Genomic DNA, 12,270 nt, shown 5'->3' with positions numbered 1-12,270 from the left:
TTATAAAAATTACTGTAATGACTAACCATTAAACTGGATAAATGGAATATTAAGGTAATTCACAATATGTGCATATGAAAACTATTTCCATATGACTGGTTCTGGCCTAGGCTAGGTTAGTAGAGACCTAAATCTGACAAACAAGAAAAAAATAATTGTCAGTGTGGCTGGAAGATACATTGCTCTGTATCTCTCATAAATGTTTCACACAGTTTTGTTACACAAGGCAGTGGCATGAGGAAGGCCATCCTGTAACCACATGCATCACTAATGACAACACACCGTATCCCTGGTCCCATGTTCAATTATTTTATCACAAGCATGTGAATTATATAATAAATGCAAGGAAAGTTTTAACAACTACAAAAAATTGTTTGTTAAGACCTACACTGCTTTACTCCTCTCCTTGTACTATAATATTACAACTAGGAAGCTAGAAAACTTATCAAAGAGCCAAAGGGATACAAACCTAGTGTTTTAAATTAGATCAAAACACTAATTCACAAGCAGTATGAAAATGCTAAGCAGCACCAAACATTACCCACAGACTTTATAATTTAAATAAGCTCAGAAAAATACATCAACTCAGAAAAAAGCGTAGGAACAACCATCCTCACCATGCTACTTTTAACAGCTGTGGCACTGAAGTTGAGTGTAAGGCCAGGCTCTGTAGTCAATCGTGGCAAGAAAAAGGCAAAGGATTCCTCTTCAGAGTTCTTCTGCTGAATAAAGCGAGCTGGTCCTAAAATACGTCTCCTGCTTTATTGGCAAAACCAGAAAACTTAGTTAGTTTGTATTCTTTTTTTTTTCCCCTTTCAAACAAAGAATAACAACAACAAGACGATTTGCCAGGGCCTATAATTGCATCAACTAAACTTTCCTTGAAAATGGTCTCTATAAAATAAAGCCCATAAAGCTGTACCCCTTAGCAGAGAGTTAGCCTAACTTCTGTGTATGTAGGCCAGGGACTAAAAACATTGGAAGACATTCAAAGACCCTAGTCCTGAGAAGACTGCTACACAACCTGTCAATGAAGGATTCAGGCAACTCCATAAATGCTCTGGTAAAACATGCTTTGACTGCCTTCATGCCAGGTAGCCCTGGTGAGATGACTATAGTCAGAATATTATTTACATTCTCAGCTGAAAAGCTTACTTATGGCTGGCAGTGCCTTGAAAGGAACACTGGGAGTGTCTGGGGTGCACTGAAACTCCACATGCTTTGAGAGAACTAACGTAACTGTAGAAAATGGTCCAAAATGTTTTGTTCTAATTAAGAATACTTCCGAACAGAAATATTCTTTCTTACAACACTGTCCTGGCTTGAATTAAGAACCTCAGCAGATTCTGTACAGACCTGCATGCTTCCCCACGTCTTATTTTTTGCCATCTTTCATAAAGGTCACTTGCAAGCTCGGAATCCACGTCCCAGGCAGAATGGTCCAGAGAGAGACTCTTCTGCCAAAGCAGATTTGCTAAAAGGATAATAGATAGTTCAGATTTTACAGAGATAATATTTGCTCCTTCCATCAACCTACTTCTGAACATGAGTAATTTGTATCTGCAAAGAGTCCAGACCCAAAACAAAAAAGGCAACCCACTTTTCCCCTTCAAAGTGACAATATGAGAGGGTATATATATTATTTTCCGCATCAGATTTGCTTAAGGAAATACATCTGCAAAACCAAAGTAACTGTACATGCAAACAAGAGTATGGGTATTGCACAGGCTTTGTATGCTCTAGTAAGCCCTTTTTTACTGCTGCTATGTCTAATAGACGCCACTGAAGAGTAACCAGGTTATCAGTAGCCTACACAGTACTCTCTGCTGATGGCAATAAAGTATCAAGATAATATATTACATCGTGGTACAAAAATGGAGTAGCACGGCACAGCAGGGAGCAGAACAATTCCCACAGTTTGACCAAAACAGTCTTCTCCTTTTAGCTTCTTTTCTAGATGCTGATAATTTTCTCAAATTCTTAAGATAAATTGCAAGGCTTTACATCAGTCTAAAGATTAATGCCTTTTAGAAAGTTATACTCATTGGCGTGAGCATTTTCACATAGCAGAAAGAAGTCAGAAAAGCAAACTTCCTTTGAAAGAAAACAGAAATTATTTATTTTGAAAGTGTATGTACTTTATTCTACAATCCTTAATGTTTAAAGTATTGAATTCAGATTGGTGATTACTGGAATAATCCAACCACAATTTCTTTAGGTCAGTATTTTCAGGCTCTTGCATTACACATTTCTGTTTAACAAATACTAGTATCCTAAAGCAGAAGGCAGAATACCTGTATATAAAGATCTCATTATCTGCATTATTAGAACAAAAATAAAGTAAGCAACAAGGATTTGGTTGTACCAGCCATATTCCTTTATACAGATTAAAAAAAAAATACAAAAAAGCAAACATTTGCTTCTAAGAAATGTACCTAAACGTGCATGCGTACCAGTAATTGTTCAAGTCACATGTGTCTGTATGTCACCTCAGTTCTCCTTTTCACATTTGACTGACTACTATTGCCTTCCTCACATCCTCACACAAAAATACATTTCAGGAAATGTCATCTTGAAAACACTTCCAGGAGAGCACTTAAACATTTAAAGCCCATGGTACCAGCTGCCTTCTGAAACTCCCTACTGCACAGAGATTAAAAACCACGGTTCTGAATCAGCTTTCAACAGATTCAACATTCTTTAGGCAGTATCATGCTGTGTAATACCTATCGCTGTATTTTGGTAAATGCCAGCCATGTACTTAAAACAGCTCCCAGTATTACAGTATCTGGAGATAAATTCCTCAGTTCCAGAAAAAAATAAGAGCCCTTCTTATTGTTTCACATGATACAGTGTCAAGGACGCTGTCTTATAAGCCTGATAAACCATCTTTTGCAGAAATCTATGGAATTATTGCTGTGAGAAAGAGATAAAGAGAAGGCCTTCAAATTTAACTCTGGATACAGGAGGATATTGGTCAACATTTTTCTGTTTGTTTTTCATCCAAGAATCCCCAGGATCTGGGCCCAGGTTATGCACATTTTCTAATAACTCTGAGTTAGTGGACAGTTTTACCATTCTACCTCAACATCTCTTGAGAAAATGTGTATAAAGAAAGAAAAGGGCAATACATCACCCATGAGAACTCATCGGAGAGTCTTAAATACTGAAACTCAAAAAAAAAAAAAATGTTTCAAGATAGAACATCAGCTTGGCGTGTGCTATGGAATTAGATGTCTGAAATACTGCACCATGTACTCAGTACCCTTAGCCATTTACATGGTCCCTGAAAAGAGGGTGTTTTTAAAAAAGCGTAAAACTAAGTGCTTGTATAAACAATCTCAAGATTCTCATTACAAGTCCTGCTATATAAAATGAATTTTCTACAATAAAACTACTGACAGATGCCAAAAAAAAGCCTAAGATGAGCCTACCTGAATCAGACTTTCCCAAGTAGCACTGAATATCACAGTGGGCAATTGCTTCAAAATTAAGACCTCCCTGCTGGAAAAACAAAATAAAAATATGACAAGAGAACAAATTTCAGTTTCTCAGTGCATAATTTCATAGAGTCAAATAAGAGAATTAAGGCCTTGAATTAAGACAATTAAGTGCCAAGAGAACTATAATTCCATCGCTGTTCAACTCTGGGGACTTACCTTCTTAAGCTACAGAAGGGTTTAACAGAGTGGTCTGGTACTGAGCCTTTCTTTCAGGACTAAGGAACACATTTTCTGGCCTGAGAGAGACTCTGCTGTAGCTGGGTTTGCAGTGCCTAACAACAATTCAACACACACAATTGAATACAATACCTTGGACACAGTCGAATATATCTGCAGAGGTATTTCAAACATCACTCCCACATTTGTGGACAAACAAATACTAGAGAGCACATTCGTTACAGTGTCTTTCACACTGAGCTTCAAAGAAAATACATTCCAGCAGCCTGGAGGTAGAGTCAGAGGTTCAGCAAAGTTCAGAATCTAAAAAGAATCAAACAACAGCTGAATTAAAATTAGTACATTTACTGGTGCAGGTGATACCTTGAAGAACGTAAACGTTCTTGCCCTTTGTGCTTTTGCTGTTACTACATGGTGATACGTGCCTATACCCAACCCATACAGTGCATATATGCAAATCTCAATATCAAAATATTAAAAGAGTCATTTAGATGCCTACATTATGTGCTTATTCATAAACCAGATTTGCCTGATTTGAATCAAGCAGTTGTGCGAGTAAATTATCAGCTTCAAAGCTCATCTATGCACTAAAGACTTCCACTATAAAGAAATGCTGAATCCTAGAGAGCACAAACACACATGCAACAATTCTGAGAACAGAGCAATAATCTGTAATTTGATGCATCTGTAGCTGCAACTCAAAGGAAAGAACAGTTGTTAATAAAACAATACAAAACTAAGCAGGACAGTGAATAATGCCTCTTGAGACAGCAGCCTAATAGTTACAGACGTACACATACCTTTATTTTCAACTGATTCCAACCAGCTCTAAGAACACCAAGTTCTTCAAAGAACCTATTCCTATGTCAAAGGTCCGTATCTTTAAATCAAATACAAAACACCGTACAAAGAAGAAATAAAGCTCACCTTTACTATGTTCTTTGTTTCTCTGGCTATGAAGACTTCATTCAATTCAATGCTGAAGTAAAAATTATTTGTAAACCATATGGACCAGTATCCTGAAGTGTTATGGTGTGGCTCTATATGAAACAATGCTGCAGAAGGATCTACATCAAAATACCTGTAAGGAAATAGAGAAAAAATATAAATACACCTGCTATTGTCCTTGAATACATAATAAGTGGTCCATACAAAAGAAGATACCATAGCATTCTTGCATAATGAGGCTCTTCTAAGCTTTTATGGAGAAGAACAAAAATATTTATTTGGGAATAATTACATATGAGAGTAAAAATTCACAAGAACCATGTAAAAGAGGCAGGCAAAATTTCTACCCTCTTGTTATGCTATAGTACAACATTGCCTACTGCTTTGCAATACAGTAGGCTGGGTGAAATTGGCAAAAGATGACTGAAGAAAGAAAAGACTTCACACTTTTTCTAAAACTATCCAGCTTCTGCGTTGCATTAACAAGGATGCTGGAAATTTTACCATAGACTAATCAACATGTATACAATATGAGCTGCTAAGGCATATCTTTTTACTGGCTCCTGAAATTGTTCTTGGGATAAAATACAGAACTATTGCTTGAAACATGACAGGTCCATTTTGGCAAATGACACAGCAACAATAGGAAGAAGCCTTTTCACTGACCTTGGAATCGTAGACTGACAAAGGAAGTTACCTTCATCTCTTAGAAGTAAGGTACAGTATTTTCATTATAATATCAGTGAACGTTAACAGACAAACAAAAACCCACTGTCAACCTACCCTTCCATCACAGGACAGAAAAGACAGGCTTTGAGTGTTGTAGTGCCTTTCAAAAGATTGTTCTCGTTGTTGTCAGAATAAAAACTTTCACTGTCACAGGATGCAGCTGGGAAAGAGCAGACACATGGAATACATCATCCAGAAGCATATCTAAAATTATTTCATGTGAAGATTTGCAAGAAAGGAGAACCTTTGCTGGTGCGATACTCACACAGAGTAAAGCACCTAATTGTTTGAGTCCTGATTTTCAGAGATTTCAAAACTTGCCTTAAATATTCATGAATGCTAAACACCTTCAAAAAATACACCCACAATAAGGCTGTGAAGAGCTACCTGACCAATTTTAACCACGTGTCACTGGCACAGCATTCTTACTAATGAGAGCACACTGCCTCCTTTTAATAACTGAAAACCTGCTCTGAAAAAAAGAATCCCTGAACATAATAGTCCCTTCTTTCTTCTTATTCGCCCATGTTTTCCCTAGGAAAAACATGTCTCAATGTCATTATGAAAGCAGCCTGTTTCATAAATGTTTAAAGTCTGTACACTGCAGTCTAGCGGCCAGAATAGGAAACAGGCTGGAGTCAGGAATGCTTAAATGCCAATCTCTGCTCTTCCACAAACACGTCTGCTCTCAGGCAAACCTCTTCAATGGTCCTGCCAAGAAATGTCATAGAAAATGACCACCCAAGCACAATAGCCTTTTAGAAAACATATTTGAAACAGAAAAAAAAACATAAAAGGATGTTGAAAAAGCATGTTCAATAATTATGCTTATTGTAAAATCAGCTAACATTGTAGCAAATGTCTTTTCCCCCTTTTTCAAGCACGTATAGCTTAGAGCCTTCAACCAGCATAAGAGGAACCACATACACATAAAAATGGTGGAAAAAACTAGCAAAAAAATTCATCCTCTTTCCCAGTGAAGTCCAGACAAGTTGATTTTGAGATCTTTCAGGGTCTCTGGTGAAAAAAACTACCCCTTTTTCAGCAATCAAATCCTGTTTAATTATATGATCTCTAAATATATGTAACCTGTACCTTTACAAGAAACAGAAGCAACTTTTGTGAAGTTAGTAGATGATGAGGATAGCAGTACTGGCTCAAATTCCACAGGTGATGAGTCTTTTTGTGACAACTGACGTATTTCCTGCATGAAGACAAGACAAATGATTTTTGTGGCAGTACTACCACTATTAGTTTTGCAGCTCCTGTATTAGTCTATCTTCTTGTCAAATTTGCAAGCCACCATCTGCCATTTTCTCATATCTTCTAAATCAACACATGAATTTTTATTCAAGCTAACAGCTCTTATGTTTAAAAAAAAAATTCATCACTGAACTACAACATGTCATCTCAAGGATCTATTAGACATTTGGGCACACTTCAAAAATTTAGAAGTGTGACATTTGCCACCAGCAAAATCAATCTCCTATTAGAGAAAGCTAATTCCCCAATCAAATCCAACACCCTAAATTATGACTTCCCAAAGCCCACAATTACCTGTATATGCACAAGGCTGTTTCCAGAATGCATGATATACACATCTACTGATGAATGACCTGTCCAAAAGAATGAACACCAAGGTAAGTTCACCAAGGACGGAAACACTCTTGTTTTCTTCTCTTGTCAGATATGAGAAGCAATCCCAGTTTAAATTTTAACATCTTTGTGTGACAGATACCCTTGCTAAAAGGAAGAACTATTTACATCTTGAGCTGGCAAACGTTTGAGAGAGGAGTAAAAATCCACTCAACAAGATTTTTGGCCACAAAGATGCAGGCAAGCTTTAACAGGGAATCTTCATTATCCCCTAAATCCTATCTAGAGCACAATTCCCCCGTTTCCTAGGGGCAGGGAGACAGGAGTTAACAGCTGAAGGGAAGAAGAATGGCTGGTGATGCAAGTAACTTTCTGCAGGCCAGTCTATCAGTAGCAGGAGAGGGTCCAGTAAAAACTGTTCTGTATCACACACAGCTGAACAAGATCCTGCCTCACCTGCTTTAAAATGCAAGCATTCTCAGGAGATAATGTGAAGCCAGATTCAGTGCTTTGGGCTCAAATCAGGAATGGTCCTATCACCCAGCAGGTGGAAAACTATTGCCTAAAGCAACAGGAGACAGGCGTAACAGCTCTCACCTGCTGATAAGACGGTACAGCTGTGTTGGGGAACCACCCTTGGTCACTGGCAAAGCTATGTTTCCATCCACAGGACAGCAGGAAGATGTACAGGACCAAAAGAAGAGCAGCAGGACAGAATAACTTGTGTTTTTGTCCTTGCTCATGCTTGAATTAAATCAGTGTATGCAGGCTGACATGAAAGGACGTTCTCCCACCTGACCAGCCATGATTTCTAATGATGTATGTGCTTTGCTCAGCTGCTTGAAAGCAAGACTGCAAGTGCCAGCTTCCAAAAGCAGGTTCAAGGTGTTGCTTATGAGCTCCACATACCCCCCAGCTGCTTAAAGCACATACTCTTAAAGCACAAGCTCTTCAGCCTTTCCAACTGGTGAGTTCCCCTGTGCAGCCCTGCCTACCTGCTGTCCCACTCTAGGTGCTAACATCCCACCAACAGCTAATCCAAAAGGCTTACAGGACCAGCCTCTAGCAGAGAGAGGACTTATAGCTGCACTGTATTTAACAGAAAGCAGCCCTAAAAGCATATTTCTAGTACTTTAACCATCAAAAGTGTTAACAGTGAGCGCCCTTGACAGAACAGATGGGAACAATTTTCTACCAGCATCAGAATAAATGTAAATCCACAACTCAACAAAGCCCTGGCATCTCACTGGCAGGGAAACTAGGTTTGCAGCGGCTATTTCAGTTTCAGCTCTGTGAAATATCACAGAACAGGCACAAGGGAAGCAGTACATATTGTGGACATTTTCTTGTGTAAATTGTATCTATTGTTTTGTGACTAGATTTTGAAATGCATTTCTCAAAAGACAAAAAGATCACACTCTTTCAATAAGTATGTTAAAAAATATTATTTTAATCTGGACTCTTAAGCAGTTTCTTCTTCTCCAGTCAGAAGGGAAAACTGGCAAAAATGTCTAAAAAAAGCTGTTCTAATAGACTGCAAGACTCTATAAATAATTTTAAATCCCCTGGATTTAGAGGATTTGCAGCATAAAGAAACTGCAAGGAGTTGATTGTTTTGCCTGTGGAATTCTAGCTTACAAGAACAAATGATGTGCACATCTGTATTACCTCATTACCCTACTTTCCATAACAGCCACTCTCGCCAGTACTGTATAAACCATTCTGCCTTCACAGTCCCATAATGGTTGATTTAATTAATGGGAAACCAGAGATGCAGTTGTAGAATTCAAAGGACCATGTCATCTTTCCCTACTATTTAAGCAGATGCATAAGCACGGGGGACTAAAGAATGAAAAAGATGTAGTTTACAACTTTACAATGGTTACCTTTATGAAGAGAACTCTGCTTATGATAACTCTGCCCTACACAATTTCCTGCACGCTGTGTTTAACTGAACTTTGTTTCCCCTACTTGTGAAGTTAAGCTGTTACTGAATTCAATTCAATTTAGGATACCAAATTGCAAATTATGTATAAAACCAAGCTGTATTACACTTAACAGGCAGATTTAAGACTTACCTGAGGTCTTTGTTCTTTCCATTGCTACATAAACTACAAAAAGATTCTCCAGTAAGTATTGTCTGTGCTCCACAAAATCTTGCTGGGCATTTTCCACTCTTACTGTTAAGCTCATTTCTAGCAGCATTGGGTCATCGGACATAAAACAGCAACTCTGGAGTGAGACAAAGGGATATGGTGTGTGTGTGATGGGGGACAGAACAGAAGAAGTTCACTACACTAAGGTACTCTGAGAAATTAATCAAAGGTATTATCTAACAGACAAGGTTTCCAGCACCAAAGCGCTGGCAAAACAGAAGTAATTAGGACCTTTGCTAAAATCTCAGCAGAAACCAAACACAGTGCAGGTACAGAGAGCACAGCAAAAACAAAGACAAAAACAACTAAAAAAGACACTGAACCTTGAGAGAATGCAAATTTATAAACTGTCTTAGTCAGTCTCACCTCAGGGACTGCAAAACAGTTTCCTTTGTTAAATCCTCTGCCTTCAATAAAATGTGCCATAAACAGACTGATGCATGTGTCTTAATGGTAGGAAGACAGTTCATGTTCACTGGTCTGTTTATAGTTAATTTTTCCAAATCCTGTGTTTTTGTCTCCATTTCTCACTGAAGTAATTTTAAAAAAACAAACATACATGTACAATTCTTAATAGAAAACACTGTTGTCTGGCTAGAATACTTCAGAAAAATACAAATAGGATCTTATTTCCATCTGTAAGCAGTGGCTGCTGTTAACACAGCTAAGTCATAGCAACTACAAAGACACAGACACCATTTGGCAAAAAAAATTAAAGCCAGCAAAGCAGAACAGAACTAGACAATCAACAGTGAATAACATACATTGGTCCTGCATCAAACCACAAGGTCGCTAAACTCAGGCTCCGATGCCCTACCAAGAAGACTAATTTGCTCAGGATGGAGGAGGAGACAACAGGCACGTGAAGTGCTCTCAGAATTGCAGCAAAACACTTCCAGCTAATCTCAAGTGCTGCAAGGAAGTACAGCAGGAGTGGGAAGCGCCTGAGGATGGGATGCCAGCTCACAGCTCACACAGCACCAGAGACTCTCAGCACTTGAAATGGCTGCCAGGAGCAGGAGAGGAGGCTGCCATGGCGACTGGAGCACAGGCACAGTGCACCCTTGGGAAGTCAGATAAAAGGGCAGACAGCTGCACCCCATGCAGCCTCCAACGCTCAGGTGCACCTCAAGCACCTCAATGCACTGTGCACTGCAAGAACCAAACGTGGAAGCAAAGCAGCACAGGAATGCTGCCCTGTGCAACACACAGGAATACAGCTCTGGAGCCTGGGCCTCATCACTCCTGGGGAAAGCGGTGCCGCCAGCCACAGCGCGGGTCTGTGTCTGACCCAACACCACACCCACAGTGAGCAGCACCCACCTCACACCAGTGAGCAGCACCCACCTACCGTGTAAGGATGCTTGAGGAGAGACGGGAAGAGGACTCAGATGGCACTGCCCAGGCCAAGGAGATAACCTACTGTCCTGAAGGCTCAGTGCTTTTGGAGGGGGAGTCCCTGCTAACACACTCGCCCCTCCGCAGCTCTGTCCAGCACCACAGCCGCCCTCACATCCCCAGGAACACAGCCCAGGCAGCCCAGGCTTCAGCCTCTCCAGCTCACTGATCACTTCTCACTGTGAACCAGACACTCATGAAAAGTTTCCGGAGAAAAAAATTACAGAAATCTAATCTAAGTAGTACAACACCTACCTATCAGAATGCTTAGCCTGTTGGACTGGTTTTGGTTTAGTTTTTTGGGAGGTTTATGGGATGGTGGGTATCTTTTTTCATCTCCTTTATTCCTAAAGATTTTAGTGTGATGTGTGTGACATTTCATTTACATCAGAGGATACAGTTTTATAAAAACACAATTCCCATTTAAACTGAGACACTGAAAACTGCAATGCTGCTAAAATTTCTAGAGCTCTGGAAAGCGTCCCTCTAAGCTTGGTTTAAAATAGAAGACTTACACAGATATAAAATAATAATAAAACATACCTTAACTAGCTGATATGTGTCATTAGGTAAACTGCACTCAAGATGAACCCGTAATAGACTGGCATTCATAGTTTCTGTCTGTAAGAAAAGAAAAGTGATGAAAACATCAAACACATTGCTTCAAATGTTATATAAATCTAATTCACATACCATCATTTATAAAGATAATAGGACTGCTTCCTCATATACAGAACACAGCAATGTAAGGAATTTTTTTAATGACTACAATTACTCTGTACAGTAGTCCAGCAATTAAACTCTGAATCTCAGGACTCCATCAATATCTACCTACTTATCAACATCAAAAACTTATTACACATGATTATTAAATATTTATACAGCATCAGCATGAGAACTCTTACAAATTTTCTTATGCCAAAAATCTGTATTCAACAGACCCTTGTGTGCAATATAAAAGCTTATTTCCTTGTTTTCTGTGTATTTTCTTTGCTGACTGGATATTGAAATACAGTATCTAGGCCAAGAACATAATGCTTCCTGGACATGGTCTGACACACAGGCTTCATGCCAAAATGGACAGACAGAAAATACTTGTTTTGCCTTTTTATTGACTAGAATGGGAAAAGAAAAGAAAAGAAAAGATGACATTGACTGTGCCAGCTTGTAAAGCACTAATAAATCTAATGGGGCAACAGCACCAACAAAGCCAAGTACAGTTCATGAAAGCTATCTGGAAATCTGCACTGCCAAATTACTTGCAGAAACTGCACAGCCAGTATATCTTGATCCTAAATTAAATTAAAAAAAAAAAAAAAAGCCAGAATCAGAATGGCAGACCTGTCACTCTATCAGTGCCTTACTTACAGCCAAATTTCGTGCTAATTTTGAGGCTGATGTGGAACCCCTGCCCTCTGTTTCTCTTGCGATACTGAAATATCTGAGTAGGGTATCTGCAGGTTCAGGTTTTTGAAGGTGTTGATTAAACTGACTTTAAACAATTTCAATAATTTGATGCTGAAAAGCAAAATTGTGAAGAAACTTTTGAAGGTATCTAACACCCTATTTCATACCTCTCTAAGACAGGAGAAAGGGGACAGGCAGGGGCACGTGAAAAGAGAGATTTAGCACACGTGTGGCATTTCACAGGGCTCAGTTTTATAAAAGGAAGCCAAGATCTGCATTCCCGACTCAACAGGATTTCATACCAAAATGACTGAGGCTTCACGCAAGAGGGCGATATAGTCCCTGCAAAGGTGGTT

At 39.0% G+C, this 12,270-nt stretch overlaps 1 protein-coding gene across 9 annotated transcripts in view; it reads right to left on the bottom strand.

The window, feature by feature from the left end:
- TMEM131L (transmembrane 131 like) overlaps positions 1-12,270 on the bottom strand; it is an 81,472-nt gene that overhangs the window by 24,251 nt on the left and 44,951 nt on the right. For 5 of the 9 annotated variants that reach the window (XM_048303401.1, XM_048303402.1, XM_048303404.1 and 2 more), the window contains exons 8-17: positions 11,051-11,128; positions 9,032-9,185; positions 6,915-6,973; positions 6,453-6,561; positions 5,412-5,517; positions 4,608-4,761; positions 3,813-3,983; positions 3,435-3,504; positions 1,357-1,474; positions 618-759 (exon numbers count right to left, since the gene is read on the bottom strand). In XM_048303401.1, the coding sequence (XP_048159358.1) occupies positions 618-759; positions 1,357-1,474; positions 3,435-3,504; positions 3,813-3,983; positions 4,608-4,761; positions 5,412-5,517; positions 6,453-6,561; positions 6,915-6,973; positions 9,032-9,185; positions 11,051-11,128 (1,161 nt within the window). Of the gene's footprint in view, positions 1-617; positions 760-1,356; positions 1,475-3,434; positions 3,505-3,812; positions 3,984-4,607; positions 4,762-5,411; positions 5,518-6,452; positions 6,562-6,914; positions 6,974-9,031; positions 9,186-9,475; positions 9,640-11,050; positions 11,129-12,270 lie in introns of those variants that run through there. The other 4 variants (XM_048303403.1, XM_048303410.1, XM_048303406.1 and 1 more) reach the window with 3 other exon arrangements.

Source organism: Corvus hawaiiensis, chromosome 5, assembly GCF_020740725.1.
Source record: "Corvus hawaiiensis isolate bCorHaw1 chromosome 5, bCorHaw1.pri.cur, whole genome shotgun sequence".
Lineage (NCBI taxonomy): Eukaryota > Metazoa > Chordata > Aves > Passeriformes > Corvidae > Corvus > Corvus hawaiiensis.
The sequence above is the reverse complement of the archived record's forward strand: the minus strand, read 5'-3'. Positions and strand labels throughout refer to the sequence as shown.